The 19,425-nt window shown below is 41.4% G+C and overlaps 1 protein-coding gene across 2 annotated transcripts; it reads left to right on the top strand.

The window, feature by feature from the left end:
• Nucleotides 1-802: 802 nt before the first annotated feature.
• MIX23 (mitochondrial matrix import factor 23) lies at nt 803-19,197 on the top strand. Of its 2 annotated transcripts, XM_063128912.1 has the most exons (5): nt 803-898; nt 5,238-5,363; nt 6,771-6,917; nt 17,468-17,527; nt 18,939-19,197. In XM_063128912.1, exons 1-5 carry the CDS (start codon nt 848-850, stop codon nt 18,987-18,989), a joined length of 435 nt encoding a protein of 144 aa, XP_062984982.1. In that variant the 5' UTR covers nt 803-847; the 3' UTR covers nt 18,990-19,197. The 2 variants fall into 2 exon arrangements, with proteins under 2 accessions (XP_062984982.1, XP_062984983.1); XM_063128913.1 differs by lacking the exon at nt 17,468-17,527.
• The last annotated feature ends 228 nt before the right edge of the window (nt 19,198-19,425 follow it).

The raw sequence follows: 19,425 nt of genomic DNA, 5'->3' as shown, positions 1-19,425 counted from the left end.
AAATAATTTTTTAGGTGCACCTTAAATACCCAACTTCTGGGGTTGACTTTGAAAGCCTGGGTTGACATTGTGGCCTCTTTCCGAGGTTTTGATTCATAAATTACTTTTTTTCTTTTTAAACATTTGCAAGTATACTATATATGTATGCAAACTAATGAAACATAAGGCTTCTGTATGCAACTGAGTGCTGAATTGGATTTTAGAGGTCTGAAAGAGGAATTTTGTGCAAACGGGCTGTTTTGTATGAGGAATTTTCGTTCTGCAGAAAATCCCACCGTCCTTTAGCTGTATCGTTTTCCTGCAATATTACCAGTGGACTACTTTGCCCCCGCTGTCAAATGCCAGGCTCTCGCTCTCTCTCTCAGGCGCAACCAGCACTAGCCCCGCAATACTTAATTAGCATGGCAAGTATTTCAGTGCTTAAATATTTTCCTTTTTAAAAAAAAGAAAAGTCATAAAAAGAGCAAGAATTATTGTCTTTGTTGCCACCTTGCGTTTAGGGGTGAACAGGCTGCCACCCAATGACAAAAGAACTGGATTTTTCCACGGTTCTCAGTTCTATCCGGAGCAGCAGGGCAGAGAGAGGAACCGGGGGGGACTGAACTGCCGCTGTGCTGTTTTGCGCATGCGCGCACCCTCTTCAATGAGCCACCGGCTCTTCCCGCTTCACGGAAAGCAGCGAGGGTGGAGAACAGACAATGAGCCCCGCCCAGGAGCTGCGCGCGCAACTTGTCTTTTTCCCGCCCCGCTGGCAAGCGCGCGCGCTCCACCGCTGATGCCATCCCGGAGTGGGAGGGGCTGCTTCTCCGTCCCGCCTTCTGATTGGCTGCCGTGGAGACTCGCCAATATGGCGGCGCCCAGCTCGTATCTGAATTGCGAGGACTTCGCTGAATTTCAGGTGCGGGAGACTAAAGCGGGGGGGGGGGGTGTCCGTTGTCCCAGCTGCCGCTTGTCAGAGCAGAGATCCCCCGGGGGGGCGCCTTTAGGCCGGGAGTGGTGGGATGGAAGGACGAGCTCGTTAGCCAGCCACGTTCTCTGGGAGCCCTTTGCTCCCTGAGGGCAGGCGGTGATGATGAAGGGCAAGAAGGAGCCCCGCAAGAGCTCCTTCACGCCCCAGGGAAGGAGGCGCATGTGGAAGGCTGGGCCGGAGCCGCTTGAGGGGCGTGGGGGAGGGGAGCCCAGATCATCCTGCGCCTCTGTGTGCCTCTCTGGCTCCCAGGATGCTCAGAGCCAAGGCTGCCAAGGCTTCCAAAGGAGACCAGTAAGGGCGGGCGAAGGGGGAGCCCGGCTTGCCTAAGGCTGCCGTAGAAGTTCATGGCAGGGGCAAGCTGCCTGAATGACAGCAATCTCACTCAGGATTAGGCAGGGGAAAGCCCCACAACTCCCAGCATCCCTGAGCTGCTTGAAGAATGCTGGGAATTGTGGGACTTTTCTTAGCCTAAACATTCGTGGGGTTGCGTCCTTACATTTTAGCCTCCACCAGTTGTTACACTTGTCAAAAGACCATGTAGTGATCATGTCCTTGTGGCAAGTTAGATTGGGAGAAAATAAGAGATGCTGTTAGAAAAATAATTCTACTAATACTGGATTTAGACTCTTTGCTTCTACTGAATTATACTAGCATGTGCACGTAAATTTAGGAGAAATGCGCTTGTATTTATTTAAAGCATTTCCTCTCCTCAACTCCTCGGTCAAAAGGACTCCCAGAGCCACTTACAGATCAATTTTTTAAAAAACCAAGACAATCCCTGCGCTCAAGCATACAATCTAAAAGACAAAACACAAATGGAAGGGATGGGAGAAGAAAAGGAAAGCAAGCAAATTCAAGTGCTAATTCTTAAAGTTACAAAGTTCTTTTAAAATCCAGCTGGGATGGAAATGGTTCAGGAATAGGAGGAGCCAGTGGTAGCTCATTTTGGCATTTTCTCTTCCTCTGCTACTCCTGTTGACAGCAGCTAGAATTGGTTATGATGAACCCTGGAAAACTATATCTGGGAAAACGAAGTCTATGAGTATTCAGTTGTTGCAATTAACTAAATAAATAAAAATGTAAGAAGTAAGGTAGCATTCAGATATGTCTTTCAAAACTGGAATATTGGCAAAGCAAGGTACATTGCATAATTCCTGACTGTTAGAGCAGTGTGATGGTGGAATCAGTTACCCAGGGAGGTTATGGGCTCTCCCACACTAGAGGCATTCAAGAGGCAGCTGGACAACCATCTGTCAGGGATCCTTTAAGGTGAATTCCTGCATTGAGCAGGGGGTTGGACTCGATGGCCTTATAGGCCTCTTCCAACTCTACTGTTCTATGATTCTATGACTGCTGCATTGTTTTGAATCGTTTCTGCGAGTTGGGGACACTGTTCCACAGGGGTTCTGCTCCTACTTATAGGGATAGTTCCAGAAAATAGCACTGGGTGATTGTGCCTCAGATCCCTGCCAATTATGCTGTGCGCTGCCACAGATACCATCTTGTCCCTCGTGCTGCTAGGAGCAGTCATTAGGAGGTTTGGGGCAAGGTGTCATCAGTGTGCTGATGACACACAGCTCTATGTCTCTGTGACTTCTGATTCAGGAGGGTTAGATAAGGGCCAACAAACTGAGACTGAATCTTGAGAAGACAGGCATTCTATGGGTAGTGTTAGCCGACTGCTTAGTTTCAGAGTGCATAACTCCCACCACCACCAGCCCAAATATTTGCATGGTGTCTTTAAGAAAAGTTTGGCCTGAGTTTCAATGGGAAGCTCTGACATTTGCAGAAGAGGTTACTTAGTAACTTCAGGTCACATATGAAACGTGATGCTTGACATTATCATACCAATCAGAATTTCATAAAATCACAGGCCTCCACACAGGCAGAACATTAAATTGCTCTCATGCAGGTCTGCAGGTGTAAAATGATTTTCCAACCCAGGAAAGATCTTAGAAGTATGGAGCAAAGAGAGTGAAAACCTGAAAGAGGCTTTGCCAGAGCACCCATTTGCATCTGTCATACTCAAACCTTTTGTTGGCAGGCAGGAATTCAATACTTTGCTGCAATGTCACCAGCCTTTCCCACAAAGACTCCCGGGATAGTCCTCACCACAGGTTAGTTGGACTCTTGGTTTTCCCAGGTTCTATTGCAAGTAGTCCAGCCAATCTCTTCCTCAGAAGAGGCAAAGCAAACATTCTGCCAACCTTCAGACAAAGCCAGAGGGAAAGGGCCCCAATAGGGCACAGATTACTGTGGTCCTGTCACTCCTTCACAGCCCATTGCCCCTCAGACCAGCTCTAGGCTAGCCTCTTAGGCCTGCCAAAAATCTTGTTTTAAAAGGTCATGTGTTTTCTGTTGCCGCTCAGACCAAGGAGTTTCCATGCACCCCAGTCTTTAGCTACAGGATTGATCCTTCTGGCCCATGGAAAGGTAACTTTAAACACCAGTCTGTCTTCAGAGGCCTTTTTACAATGTGTGGCTTTCAACCCCTCTTTCTTATGGTGTGTGTACGTTTCAGTTGAATCTATCTTTGAACTAACTTTATCGGAGTCCCAGCATTTTCAGTGCATCCTTCCCTGGCCAGCTAGTGAAAAGGATGGCAGCCCATTGTGCCCCTTCATGTTTCCTCTTTATTTTTGTTCCTTCTAGTAGGAAACCTCTTCTGGAAGAGATAGTCAGCTGTGACGTTCCGGAATTACTGAGTATCAGGGACTTGATTATATAGCCCAGTTTCCAAGGAAACAGGAGGCAAACGCACAGAGTGCTAGAAAAGTGATTGTGTGTGTGTTCACTTCTGGCCAGTCTCTTGCCTCAGGCACTGGCCCAACCACACCACCTTGCCTTCACACAAAGTCTCTTTCTTTTTCCTTCCCAAGAGTGACAGGACTCCTGATTTACCTAATCCCCTCCTTTTGACCTCTCACTCTGGCATATCCTTCCTACTGCAAGCTGAAGAGTCAGCCCATGTTTGCAACCTAGTTATAGCTCTGGAGCGAGCCTCCACGAGAGCCTCTTTGCCATAGACAAAGTGAAAAGTTGTTTAACGGATGCACATTTGAGAATATGTGCAAGTTTGCACATGTGTCTAGAAGAGCACATTTGATAACAGTGTGTCATTCCCAGGTGTGGCACTTGGAGAGTTTGCCTATTCTAGATAGGTTTGCACTCCCTTAGAAAGAGCAGGTACGTACTTTGGGGGATGCTCCTGGATTCATCATTGTCATTAGAGGCACAATTGACTTCTGTGGAGAGGAGTGCTTAATATCAACTCCGGTTGGCATGTCAACTAGCCCTTTCCTGGACAGGTATATCCTCCTTACGTGGGGCTACCCATGTGGTTGGTCCAGAAGCTGAAGGTGGTTCCGAATGCAGCAGCCACGACACTGATTAGGATGCCAGGCCATGTGCATATGACACCAGTGTTAAAGCAACTGGCTGCCTATTAGCTACCAAGCTGTTGGGATAGAAACCCCTGAGGAACTTGAGAACAGTGGATCACCTTCTCTGATATAGCACTGTGCAATCATTAAGATAATTTGAGGACGCTGCTGGATGTACCACAATCTGCAGATTGCCATCTCGCCACAACCCAGACGCAGGTAGTGCCCATGTCATGGAATACCCCTCTCCTGGTATTTGGGAGATACCAACCTGGGTTTTCTTCATACCGTCCCAGATATTTGGCTGAATGTGCCACAGAGACTCCACACTTATTGGTCTGGTGATTTTTTTTTAATAAGAGGTGTTTTAGCCAGCTGAGGGATGCAAAATGGGGACAGCTGTTTTAAATGTGTTGGGGTTCCCTCTATTCCCACATTTTGAACCCAATAAATCACAATATTTGACCTGGTCAAATTATTTTTACTGGTCAAGATACCATTCTTAAACTGAAGCTACTACAACTTCTTGATATGCAGGACTAATTCTAGGGGAAATGTAGGAGTAGATTTTCAAATGGTCTTGTCTGCACTTCTTTCTTTTAAGAATTTAACAAGACAATCCTAGGCAGGACTACTCAGAACTAAGATCCATGGAGTTCAATGAGGCTTACTCCCAGGTAAACGGCTGTAGGATTGCACTGTAAATTGGCAAGTATTCTAGCTCAACCATCATATGAATCAGTCTCAAGTATGTAGTAATTGTAAATGTAGTGTGCCAAATAACAATACTTACATCTTAGTAATACCTTTTCTCATTTATTTCCCTGTCATTCAAGTTTCAAAATAAATCTATATCTTTTCTCTCCCCTCCCCCCGCCCCACAGGAGTTGCTCAAGGTGATGAGAACAATCGATGACAGAATAGTTCATGAGTTAAACACTACTGTTCCAACAGCTTCTTTTGCAGGAAAAGTTGATGCTAGTCAAACTTGTAAAGAACTTCATCAGTCGGTAAATGTGTTTGTAGTCCTTATATCAATTGTGTATGTTTGTTTTTTAACTAATATATATTACTAAGGGGTAACTGACATATTATTATTATTATTATTATTTATTTATTTATTTATATAGCACCATCAGTGTACATGGTGCTGTACAGAGTAAAACAGTAAATAGCAAGACCCTGCCGCATAGGCTTACATTCTAATAAAATCATAATAAAACAATAAGGAGGGGAAGAGAATGCAAACAGGCACAGGGTAGGGTAAACAGGCACTGGGTAGGGTAAAACTAACAGTATAAAGTCAGAACAAAATCAAGTTTTAAAAGCTTTAGGAAAAAGAAAAGTTTTTAGCTGAGCTTTAAAAAATGTTAGTAATTAATATGCTACAAAATGAACATGTCGTATCACTTCGTTATTTTTATGGTCAGCTTTGTTCTGCAAGAGGTAAGTTTCAGGTTGACATTTTATGATTCAGACTCATAGGAGAGGCAGTGCACATTCAAGCCCTCTCTGTTGATTCTTCAGAGACTTATAATGAGCTCTGCACTGTTCACACAAGTGAGGGTGATAAAGGAGATCTAATTTGCTGAGTAGCTCATCCTAATGCCCTCCAGGCATTGGCTCAACTAGCTTTGAGGGGAGCCTGGGCAAGTTTCTTTCCCAAGGCACCACTGCCACTGCCAGGTCACTCATCCACCCCCTTCTGCCCCACACATCCCCACCTATTTATGCACCATATTAAAAGTAGAGTTTATAACTTATATTTTGAGTAGCAGTGATCTCAACCAATCAGATGCTGTCTTTGGGGTGCCATGGACAATGAGAGCTAAGGAGTAGCAAAGGGATAGTCTTTATGTGACTTCTGTGCCCTGATTGGCTGAGTTCCCCAAAGGAAGTATCTGATTGGTTCAGATAACTGCTACTCAAAATGTAAGTAGAAAAACTTTACTTTTAAAATGGTGAGCCAAGGCTCAACCAGCTGAGTTCACAGGGCAAGTTTTTGCTAGCACCAGGGCTGACCTAGGAGAAGGAGTTTGTGGGGGGGGGGAGGTCATATGGGGCCCATCTGGACCTGGGCTCCCCGGACCAGCACCCTGCAATCCAGCTGACTATTGGCCATGCTGACAGGACCTAAGGGGAGTTGTTGTCCAAAACATCTGTAGGGCACCAGCTTGAGGAAAGCTGCTATGTAGGATTACTGAGTCAGAGTAAAGCAGTGTAACTGGATGAGCTGTGAGTAGCTGATTGTGGGGTCAAACGTTCTTTTGGTTCTTGGACATCATCCATTACAATTACATTGAGAGTTGCAATTTTATGTAAAATCCATCCATCAATTTATTCCTTTATTTTAATTAGCTTTTAACACATGATTAAGTTGCTTACTCACTTTTCTTTCCTTTTTACTATTTTTTTAGCTGACAGAGGCTCATGAAAGTAGAGAGAGTATGATCAAAAGATGTATTGCCCAAACTTCTAATGTAGTAAAAACTCTACAAGAAGAGAGAAAGAAGTCTCTGGAAGACATAGAATTATTAAAAAGGCTCAGGAAAGAACAAACAAAGGTGAGTGCCAGAATTTTATGACATTCTTAATTTCTATTGTTATATGTAAAGTAACTTAAAATTAATTTAAAGAATAAATCAGTATAAAAATAATTTTATATTTAGAATAAAATTAGTTCATATGGATAACAAAGACCAGTTCTCTATAAATTTATCTATCATGTGGCACTTGTAAAGTGATGCACACTGGGGCAAAAAATCCCAAATTCAAGTATAAACTGATGGTATCTGGGATAGCAGAGACAAAACAAGAAAGAGAACTTGGGGTTGTGATGGAAAGCTCATTGAAAATCTCAAACCTGTGTGCAGTGGCTGTGAAAAAGGCAAATTCCATGTTAGGTATAATTAGAAAAGTAATTGAAATGAAACTGCCAAAATCAGACTCCCCTTATATAAATGTATGGTGACCACACTTAGAATGCAGTGTACAGTTCTGGTCACTAAAAAAGAATGTTTTAGAGTTGGGAAAAGTGATCAAAGGGCGGAAGCAACCCCTATGAGGGAAGGTTACAACAGCTGGGATTGTTTAGCTTAGAAAAAGGGTGAGTAAAGGGAAGACATGACAGAGGTGTACAAAATTATGCATAGTCTGGAGAAAATGGTAGGGAGACATTTCTCTCTCTCTCATAATACTAGGACCTGGGGTCATCACATGAAGCTGAAAGTTGGGAGATTCAAGACAGATGAGAACTCTAGGACGGATGTCATCTGGGCCCACAAATGTGAATTTGCACAAATTTGGAAGCAGAAAAAACCAATTCCATCAATGGGCAGATGACTGTATCAGGTTTCCCGGTCCCTCAGGCAGGCACCCATTCTGGCAAACTGACACGGGACACCCAAATCAGTGAGACTTCTTTATTGCTGGAAATCTCAGAGCAAAAGCTTAATGGTTACACATTTCAGAATTCATAGAGCTGATGGTCAGTAGCGATAGGCTCTAAGAAATTCCAGAACAGTCAAATACAATCAATACAACTGTGTCAGAGATCCTCATCAACATGGTATTCCCGTTGCTTTCTTCATGGTTCCAAACACAAGGGAAGGGTCAAGCCATACAGGAATGGGGATGATTCCTGGCATGATCCCTCAGGCAATCAAAGGGAACAGTTCTTGAAAGGCCTAAACAAAAACACGCCCATGGAGAGTTAGTCAAATTTTGAATCTCTTGCTGGTAACTCCAGGCTACATGGTCAAGGCCGATCAAGGGAGATATAAACTCAACAGACGCAAGGAATCCAGAGCCACAGCTTGCACACTGGCATCTCCACGCCACATGAGTCCAGGCGGAGGAAAGTCCAAAAGTCATACATCAACCCAGTTTGCCAGTATGGCGAGCTGATGACAAAGACACACAGTCCACAGCAAACGAGAGTTCATGTCTATGAAAAGTCTCACAGTACTTTTCATGGCAAATCCTTAGCAATCCAAAGTTCCAAATAGGAGAGTCCATGTGCAGAGTGATTCCAGAGCCCCAGATGTTGATGGACCCAAACAGAGAGGGCTTTGAGTAATGCAGACGAGATGTTCCTAGTAAAGTCTCCTCCCCTTTGCATCAGATTAAAAGGGAAGAAGGCATGATGGTAAGATGCCTCCTCTGGACCACTTGACAGACAAGGCTTTTGGAGTCCAGGCAGGGTCTCACTACTCAGCCCTCCAGGGTGACACTTCAGTCTGGGTGATCCTTCTGCAAACGCCTCCCCAACTCTGTCAGGTTCTCACAGAGAGCTTCCCAAACAAAGCCAAGGCAAGCAGGTGGCTGTGGAGAGTAGGGCGAATTCCCCCTGCTCTGCTCTGAGAGCGCTGACCGAGGTAAACTCCTGCAGATCCTGATAATCCACAGGCTGAACAGGCCCAAACCCTTCCAGATTACTTCTAAATAAATCTTAGCTACAAACTACAAGGCCCACTGCAGTGCCTAAACTCTTCCCTGACAGACAGACAGAAAGAATGAAAGGTGCCAGGCAAAGTGCAAAACACAGACAGAACAGATTTTACATGATCTGTACATCCAGAGTTTTGCTTCCACCCATTTCATTGGAACTTTTCTAGTACCATCAACATAAATAAAGAACGATATCCACTGTTGAGTAAAGATTGCTCAATAAATTGAGTGAAATAAAAATCCCCCTAGGGTTGTATTTTTCATTTCCACAATCAGTGACTTAATTAGAATTATTGTCAGAGGAGGCTGTTTGCCAGCAGATTCCAACAATGAGACAATGAGTTCAAAATCATTGAACTGTCCAAAAAAGTCCTCTCACATAGCTTTTGTAATATGACAATCAAATTATTGAGAGGAGCAGCCTGCCGTATCAGTTTCCAGTTTCCAAAAAGTTGTGAGATCATGAATCTCCAGTGCCTGCGCCATCACCATCTGACCTTCCTTAACAAAAGTCTCCTCATATTTATATATATTTTACAATATTGCAAAAAGCACAGGAATTTTAGTTAGATTGACATTTTGAGCAAGCTTAACCAACTTCCAAATATTTCATTTATATTGAATATGTTTTTTTCAAACTATTTAATTTGAATCTTCTTTGAGCAGGACCTGCAGTTTGAAAACAACACTGAGATAAAATCTTAACTTTGTCAGCAATCCAATGTATGTCTCCAGAACTGTAGGGCCTGTGCCCAGAATTACATTCCCCCTCGTTGCCGTTAAGGCTAGAAAGTAAAGTTGAAATTATATTGTCTTTTTAAGGGCACAATCTTATGCATGTTTAGATAAAAAAAAAATCCTATGCTGGAAGCTATAGGACTTTCTTCTGCCTGAACATGCATAGGATTGCATCTTAATTCAACCATCTTTTTTAGTAGTTTCAATTATATGACTTTGTTCAGGGAGAAAATATCATATTTTACTATTAAATGAAAATTGAACCAACAGAGGCTGGTAGTCACTTTCTGATGTTTCCTTCACTTCAGATTAAGAAAAAAAAACCTTTTCTAAGGCAGATGCAATGACCACATACTACACTGCACTTGCCCCTGTGGGACTAAACATGTGAACTCCCAATCCAAATCATTTTTACAAATTCCATTAAAAATAAACCTAGCCTATTTACTAACAGGATAAACTGTAAACCAGATTTGTTTATTTTACAGTCCTTTGAAATCCAATTAATCATCCTATCTTGTTCTTCCAAAAACCATTCCCCATATTAATTAAAATATCTAAATCCTTACCAGTACAGACATTAAACATGAGAACATAAGCGCCAAGAACCCACAAACAGGTCTCAGGTGCAATAACACCCCCTCCGCCCATGTTGTCTAGCAACTGGTGTATTTGGGATTACTGTCACTGATACTAGAAGGGTACCTGATAGCCATCAGGACTAGTAACCATTAATAGCTTTCTCCTCCAGGGACTTATTCATCCCCTTTTAAGGCCATCCAAATTGGTGGCCGTCACTGCTACTTGTAGTGAATTCCATAATTTAACTCTATGCTATGTGAAGGAGTATACCCTGGTAATCATGCTGCTCCATCATGCTGCTCAGGTTGGTGGGATCTGCTGCACATTGCCTTTCCTTGTGAAGAGCTTTTTCTTGCCTTGTCAGTTTCTGTATATGTGGTGGTTCTGCCATATAACAGGATGACATCTCTCTCAATGATATGCATGATGTGGTCCAAGATGTCATTTGGTGCACTTGGCAATTCCAGCAATGCTTCAGGCAGTACCTTGCAAGTTGACCAGCTTTTCTTCTTACCATGCCCACTGAAGCTGGACACACAGTCACACCCAGTTACTGCATGGAACACTGGAAGCACCTCTGCCTTCTCTGGCCCAAGGTTACGAGCTAGCAAGTATCAGAAATTCTGGATGGTTCCAAATGTTATTGACAATTTAGTTGCTACTGGCAGGACTTATGCCTGTGTAAACACAGCTAACACCCCAATGTCAATGTCAACAGTCCATATCACTATCTGGGGACAAATGTGCAGCATGCAGCAACATGCGTGTGCCGCCAGCCTCTTTGTGGGTGGATGGTGTAAGTGAGGCAATATCTTGTAGAGGTGGTTTGCAAAGACTCTTCTTGTCTGCTTACCCTCCTGATTAGGCACGTGGAGGAGGGCTTGGGACAGAAAAATGAAAAGCTCTGTTTTGTTACTGTCAGCATTAGGGAAGTTTTGCTAGTTTCCTTGCATGCTTGCCGCTGATACCACATGTCTGTGCACTCCTTTCCCACATTTTTCTCATGCTGTTCCTTTTAGAGAATCTATTACATAGATGTTCCAAACCAGGTCCAAGCATGATGCATTTGTAAACTGAGAATATGTATGGAATAAAGTTCTTGAGAGAAGCAGGCTTCAACATCTGAATAATGGCCACTTCGTCAGGAATGACACTGATTGCAGTAGGAGTTTCAGATGTGGCCTGACAGTGTTCTTTCATGCTTGTGATGAGATCAATGTTGGCCCCTAGACAGAGTTTTTCTCCAGTGTGCTGCAGTGCATGCCTGATTCTCATGTTGAAAAAATGAATCGATATCCCCAGCCCTTTCTGACAACCAATGAGAGCTAGTGGGATGTTGTGATTAAGAGTGTTGGGAGACTGAGCCATGAAGCTCACTCTTAACCTAACCTACCTCACAGGGTCGGCTGCGAAACCAACAGCTCCTCCATCCCCTTTAAAACAGGGGTTTGATCAATGGGCATGGCAGAGAGAACTCAATAGGGTTTTTTTGCATGGTGAACTTGCCTGCATCGAACTCCCGTAATTTCTGGAGTTGTGATCTATATTGTCTGTGGCTGCAATTGTAAACAGACCACATGCTTCTTGTTGGCAAACATTATCCCTATTTCTGCTGAAAGACCAAGAACATGGTCATAAGAGATGCTTATGCCCAAATGAGAAAGCCTGTCTGCCAATTGTTGTTTGTGTGTCTCAGTAAGCAATATCAGTGTGATGTTAATGGGAACTGGTGTCTCCTGGGTTGTACTGTGTGTTTATTTATTTATTGTTTATTTATTTAGAATATTTATATGCTGCTCCCCATTGAAAAATTTCGGAGCGGTGTACAAGGTAAAAATGAAAATAAAAACAGAATAAAACAGTTAAAACAAAATTTAGAAAGAAGCAAAAAACAACACAGAAATCCAAGGCTGCATGTTAAAGAAAGGTTTCTTGGAATAAAGATGTTTTCAGGAGGCGCCGAAAGGAGTACAAGGTTGGCGCCTGCCTGACCTCCAGAGGCAGGGAATTCCACAGGAGGGGGGCCACCACGCTGAAGGCTCTTCCCCTGGTGGATTCCAATCGGAGGATGGATCTAGGTGGAACCACCAGGAGCAGGCCCTCGGATGACCTCAGTGACCGGGCAGGTTGGTAAGGGAGAAGGCGCTCTCTCAGATATCCTGGTCCCAAGTTGTTCAGTGTGTTGCGCTGACAGACAGAGTTGTACCATGTGTCCTATGTTTGATGCTGCTGAACTTCAAAAGTTGGGTAATAGTTAGTGTTGCAAGGTTAATTGAGTCCTGATTCTTGTCCTTAATGCTGGGACTTGCTCAAATCATGCTAGCTAAGGTAAGCAGTACTGATGGAACTGATCTTGTGGTCCTTCAGGAAACACCATCATGGGTTTAGTTTCATCAAACATATCATGATGAAAAATGTGCAGCACATCACTGTCTATATCCAGTTCACAGGCTTTAGCCAATGCAGCACCAAAATCTTCATCAAATATGAAGAAAATATCCTGTCCCTTGTTTATTTATTTGTTTATTGCATTTATATCCCACCTTTTTTCCTTCAAGGAACCCAAGGTGGCATACATAATCCTCCTCCTCTCCATGTTATCCTCACAACAACAACCCTGTGAGGTGGGTTGGGCTGAGAGTCTGTGACTGGCCCAAAGTCACCCAGTGGGTTTCCATGGCTGAGTGGGGACTAGAACCCAGGATCTCCTGACTCCCAGCCCAACACTTTAGCCACTACACCACACTGGCTCTCTTTGTTCTGGACACACAAAATGACTCAGGATCGTTTCACCAGGGGGTATGGAATGATGTAAGTTTTCCAGGAAAATTTGAATGGACTTAATATACATAGAACCATTTGTATTGGAAATAAATCAGTTTGCCTCAGAAAAGTTTTTGATGCCCTAGAGAGTGATCCAATTTAGGATATTTATTTTACTTGTATTTAGTAAACAACAAAGCTAAAAAAAATATCCTGTTATTTTGCTCTGAAACTCTTGAGGGGGAAAATTAAAGTACACTTCATGTGATTTAAACATTATATAGAAAGTTTTATTGGAATATTTGTAAAAAATTTAAGACAATAGCATGTATTTCACTTACATAATTTAAATGTGAAAAAACCCCAAAGGTTCTGAAAATTGTTGACATGCTAATTGAACCTTCTCCAGCTTGGTACCCCCCAGATATGTTGGACTATATGATTAAGTTACTATAGCAACACAAAGAACTGTGCACGATATGCTGGAAACTGCTCATCTATTTCAACAGAGTTCTCCTCTGCTAAGGTTGTTGGGGCGCCTTCTGTTTTTCTGTCCCCCGCTTATTGTTTCCATTTTAAACTGAGACATATTTGTATTTCAATGACATATATGTATTCTCTCACATACTTGCTGGGGACAATCACCTTAAAAACACAAATTACAGTTCTAAAACTGCCAAACTGGCCCTAATACTGTATTTCCAGTTGGCAGCCATCCATTGCTACTAATTAACTTATGAAATGGAAAACTTTTGACAGAAAATAAAGCACTGGGGAAAGATTCCACTCTGCATCACTAGTGATATGTAGTCATATAACTCCAAATTGTTCTATCCTTAACATGTAGAGGCGTGCAAGATCAGTCAGTTTGAAGACTGGTGCACTGTTTTTATCCACATGTGTTTCTTCAATGTACATGACTAGTTCGGCAAACACTTCCTGATAACATTTGATCCCTTTTGGAGTGTGTGGCTTCCATAGTCTTGACCTTTCTTACACAATTATACAGTCTTTGTAAGCATTTTTTTATGAAATTTGGCTTCTAAGACTACCATATTTCCTGGACTGAGGCAAGCCAGTAGTTCTGTGCCCTCTGGCTATCTATCTGAAACGTAGTTGCTTCGTGGAGATCATCAGTGCCAGATAATTGTCCTTAAAAGTTACACAGGGCTTCTCAGACTGTTGCTCCACTACTGTTATGTGAGCTGGTACATTTTTGTGCAGTGGATATATTTTCACAATTGCTGTCTGTTGAGGAAGTTGTTTTCCTTTTCTTTTTTTCTTTTTTGCTCTTTGCAACTTTGAGTTGTTGTACTTGAGTGTACAGGTACGGTGATAACTAGCATTAACTAACTAGCTGCATCAATACCATGCCATTCATCTAGCCTTTCCAACTAAAGTGTTCTTGGTAGTTCTCCAAGCTCCAATTTGAGAAGGTTTTCTTCCAGTGATCTGTAACATGCCCTGTGTTTCACCTTTAAGACTGTGTGTGACTTGTGAGTAGCTCTTTTGTTATTTCTTACCTGGTAATGCCCAGTGTCAACCAGTTTGAATTTTTTGACATTGTGTTTAGTTAACCACCAGCACCACACAATCAACAAAGCAAATATATTTAAATATTTATTTGTATGTTTACTTCAGCTTAGGAAGCACTGTGAGCCCACAAAAGTATTCAGTATCTAACCAAAATGTATCAATTCTAGGCTATGTTTGTTTAAGTTACATATATTGAACTTTTGTTGTTGTATTTTTGTTATAGATGTATATGATTTTATAAAATAATCAATATTTAGTCAACGAACAGAATTGCTGCGGGTGGCCATTTTTTAAGATGGCTCTCAGGAGTAAAGTCTGAAATGGCCCAATATCTAGTTTTTTTCACTATATATTAGTATCTCTGTGCCTAATTTGGTGCTTTTTATTGAAAAGTGCACAGTTGGTTTTTTTTGTGTGTGTGCCTCATCACTGAAACTATGCTTGTGCAAAAATGGACAAAGCTTACGCTGTCCTGGCTAAGCAGAATTGCATTAGTGAAGATGACAGCCTTGCCAAAGCTTATCTACCTATTTCAGACCCACTCAATAATCTGTCAGAACTATCCAGAGGGAGAGGCGGGTAATAAATTATTATTATTATTATTATTATTATTATTATTATTAATGGCAGAGACTATTTACACACTTTGTAAATAGATACAAAGAAAACATACAGATCTATTTTGTGGCATACAAATTTAGGATGTCGATACAGATTTTGGATAATCATTCAAAAAATGTATGATAAACATTGGAATTGGAAAGAAATCAAGGGTTTTTATAGGAAGTCACTTATAAAAAGCAGTGAATTAGATAATACATTTTAAAGTGCATTTTATTAATATGGTATAAATGAAGGTCAGAGCTCATGCTAGATCCATCTCCAACCATTCCACCCTGTACAGATGGACAGATTTATTCATAGGACCTACTCCCCAAACCAGGGAATAGGTGAAATCTCAACTACAAAATTTAATTGGATACTATTAAATCAAATTACACATTTTCCCAGTATAGTGATTCCCAGTATAGAAATAGTACACAATAGAATGCACTTTGAAAACCTTATAATGGTTTTCAAAATATAATAGACACAAAAGGTTTGACCTCAACTATATATAGATTATTATTGGATATACAATTTCTTACAATGGTTGGAATTATTCAGGTATGGGAAAATGACCTAGGAACAACTATTGACAAAGCTAAATGGGCTAAATTGTACCAGCATGCTCCAATTAAATCCACCTATGCAAAAATTAAGGAAAGTACGATTAAGGTACGTTATAGGTGGTATCACACTTCTAGGAAACTGTTATATTTACAAAAATATTTCACTCAAGTACTGGAGGAAGGCATGTTTTTTCACATGCGGTGATCATGTGTGACAATCAGTTTTGGCAAAAGGTGTTTAAGAAGGCTGCTTTAATCACAGATCAAGTGGTTCATATCTCTCGGAGTTTACTCTTATTATATGACAATGAAAACATACAATTAAAAAACAACGCTCTTCTGACATTCTTTTGGATAGCAGCAAGGATGGAAATAGCAGGTAGTTGGCACTCACAGTCCAAGTATTCAACCATGGAGGCTCAGATTATGGTCAATAATTCTAATGGAAAATTAACCCACACATGAAATATGCTGGGATAACTTCAACATGACTTGGTGGGATTTTATAAGTTTTATGAAAGAGGTAAATCAACCACCACATGGTCTTTTATGGAAAGATTTATTTAACAGAATATAAACTGATAAAGTTAAAGAGATCAGACAAGCAACACAATTGTATGTGACATGCATCAAGATAAAGATTATGTATATTGTTATATCATGTATTATTAAATATGATATATAATGTATTATTAAATTTGGGGGGAAACATACATACTATATATAAAATATCTTTCTGAAGGCATTATGATGGTGATGAGCAGAAGCAATTTCACAAACTTCCCTTAGTTCTGTATGAAGCTGCCCTGATTTCCTTTTCCCCTCCTTTGTGGCTCTTCTTCCCTTTTGGGGGGTTGGTTAAGATCCTGCTGCTTCCCCTCAGCTGAAAGGCACAGACTGAGAGTCCTTCAGCTTGTGCCAGACAAATAGTACCTGCAAAGCTGGAGAAAGCAGAGACAGACTGGACTTAGGTGAAGCGAATTCATATCTCAGGACAGACTTAACAAGGTTAAATATATTTGTAAGTTTGTTTATTTTTACACCATATTCTACCTGGAAAGGAAAGGAACCTCTCGTGCAAGCACTGAGTCATTACTGACTCTTGGAGGGACACCAGCTTTTGCTGACGTTTTCTTGGCAGGCCTTATAGCGGGATGGTTTGCCATTGCCTTCCCCAGCCGTTATTACTTTCCCCCCAGCTAGCTGGGTACTCATTTTACCGACCTCAGGAGGTTAGAAGGCTGAGTTGACCCGAGCCGGCTGCCTGAAACCAGCTTCCGCTGGGATCGAACTAAGGCCGTGGGGAGAGTTTCAGCTGCAAAAACTGCTGCTTTACCGCTCTGCGCCACATGAGGCTCGATATTCTACCTAAATGATAAAATTACATACAACAAAACATTCAACGCCATTCAACAACCTGCTTGCTCTAGTTTTGCAACTTTCCATCAGGGTAAAAGGGAAAAAAGGGATTCTCTAATTACTTGTCTCCATAGTGAATCCATCATAGTGAATGTTGGATTTGTGAAGTTTGGGCTTGTTTCTCTTTGGAAAGGGAATCCTTTCCTTTCATTCTACCTGTAAAATGTGTTCATGTCTTTTCAAGTTCATTCTCCCCATACCTGTGTTAAAGTCACATATTTGCATGCAAAAGTTCATTTGCTGAATAATGGACTTGGGACTTAATAAATTACTACTAATTAATATTCAGTTATCCTGTCATTATGCATTTATTTACAAAAAGAATTTCAGCTTCTTCGTGTCTTTGTTTGAAGAGGAAGGATCTGATCACCACATCTCTGCTACAAAATTTGAACCCATGTAACTTGCAAAGTTCTTAAAATAGAAGTGCTTCTCTTTTTTCCTCTCTTCCATAGTTGAAATTAATGCAGTCAGAGTTGAATGTTGAAGAAGTGGTAAACGACAGAAGCTGGAAGGTATGGTGTACTTCTGACTTGAGACTTGGGATCTATGTGAATGTTTATTGTGTCACATTAAGTTTGTGATGCTTTCAATGGGAATGGAGGCAGGCTGAGAGGAGATGTAATGGTTCAGGCTGAACTAAAGTAGAAATATTTTAAATTAAAAAAAAACTGTCTTTCTCCTTCCTAAGTATGTAAGATAAATTCACAATGGACCAAAACAATGCAAATTCAACATCTAAAATATAAACTAAAAACATTCATATCTATGAATGCATGTATCAGCCAGTGATACTGTTATTCATGTATTATATATGTTTATATGTATACCCAATCACTGGTTGCTGCTGTCATGTTCATGTCCCGTTTGTGGACTTCACATAGGTGGGCCACTTGTGGAAACAATGCTAGATTAGAAAGGCTTTTGGTCTGATCCAGCACAGCTCTTGCAAGTTGGAGAGAGTAATTATAGTCTAGTCTTCTGTCTTACATGTTAAGAGTTTTTCTTTTCAATGTGCAGGGTGGTTGTTTTTTAATGTAGGAAAACATACGCGTGAGGTACTGGTTCCTCTCTATTCGGCCCTGGTTAGGACTCATCTAGAGTATTGCGTCCAGTTCTGAGTACCACCCTTCAAGAAGGACGCAGACAAGCTAGAGCATGTTCAGAGGAGGGCAACCAGGATGATCAGGGGTCTGGAAACAAAGCCCTATGAAGAGAGACTGAAAGAACTGGGGATGTTTAGCCTGGAGAAGAAAAGACTGAGGGGAGACATGATGGCTCTCTTCAAATACTTAAAAGGTTGTCACACAGAGGAGGGCCAGGATCTCTTCTCTAACATCCCAGAGTGCAGAACATGGAATAACAGGCTCAAGTTACAGGAAGCCAGATTCCGGCTGGACATCAGGTAAAACTTCCTGACTGTTAGAGCAATACAACAATGGAAGCAGTTACCTACAGAGGTTGTGGTCTCTCCCACACTAGAGGCATTCAAGAGGCAGCTGGACAACCATCTGTCAGGGATGCTTTAGGGTTGATTACTGCATTGAGCAGGAATTAACTCGATGGCCTTATAGGCCCCTTCCAACTCTACTATTCTATGATTCTATTGGAGACCTCTTCAGATGATCCCTGAGGGCTGTACCACATGCTTTTTCCAAGTGTGTAGATTGGAACTAGTTAACCCTTTATACAATAAAGTAGATGTGTTCATCTACTTCAGCAAAAACAACAAAGAGTTTTGTGGCACTTCAAAGGCTAACGCATTTATTTTGGCATAGATTTTTATGGACATTAAAATGTATTAATGTATTAATACATTAATGCATTTCCTCTAGGCCAGATGAGTTACCAAGCAAATTGGTTTTTGTGTGTGTCTTTATAATCACTCTCACTTGTATTAACAATCACTCTGTCTTGATGTCTTAGGTATTTCATGAACGCTGCAGAGCTCATTATAGGCCTCCAAAGAATCAATGATGCAAATGAGGGGAAGTCTTCCCTGCAAGTAGATTTCAATCATGCAAATAAACTGAAGAAGAAAATGGAGCAAGCTGCACAGGACCTTTTGAAAAGTCAGATCTGTGGGGTTCAACCAAATGAATAATTTTGCTAATTAAGATAAACTAAATGCTAATTTGTACAAGATGTACGGAGAAAAACTTTTTATTAAAAAAACCAGTTTGAATATGGTATCAGCTTATTAACTTCAGCATTTCCAAATCTGCAGGTATCTTTAAGACAGGAGAAAATGAAGAATACCTCCTTTGGCACAAATGTGCTTCTTTTCTAGTTTTGGTCTGTATGATGGTTAAATATGGCCTGTTATAACCTGTGCAAAAGCAAGGAAAACCCCGTGGGGGAGTAAAAAGAAGACAAAGGCAAAGGTAGAACCAGGCAATCTTCAAAACGGAAT

This window comes from Elgaria multicarinata, chromosome 6 (assembly GCF_023053635.1).
Source record: "Elgaria multicarinata webbii isolate HBS135686 ecotype San Diego chromosome 6, rElgMul1.1.pri, whole genome shotgun sequence".
Taxonomy (NCBI): Eukaryota; Metazoa; Chordata; class Lepidosauria; order Squamata; family Anguidae; genus Elgaria; species Elgaria multicarinata.
Note: the sequence above shows the minus strand (reverse complement) of the source record. Positions and strands in the feature narration are given on the sequence as shown.

Excerpts from the sequence above, each read along its gene's own strand:
- MIX23 (XM_063128912.1), top strand. The coding sequence starts at position 848 with ATGGCGGCGCCCAGCTCGTATCTGAATTGCGAGGACTTCGCTGAATTT. Across the intron at positions 5,364-6,770 it reads GTAAAGAACTTCATCAGTCG|CTGACAGAGGCTCATGAAAG; the intron begins GTAAATGTGTTT and ends CTATTTTTTTAG. Across the intron at positions 6,918-17,467 it reads TCAGGAAAGAACAAACAAAG|TTGAAATTAATGCAGTCAGA; the intron begins GTGAGTGCCAGA and ends TCTCTTCCATAG.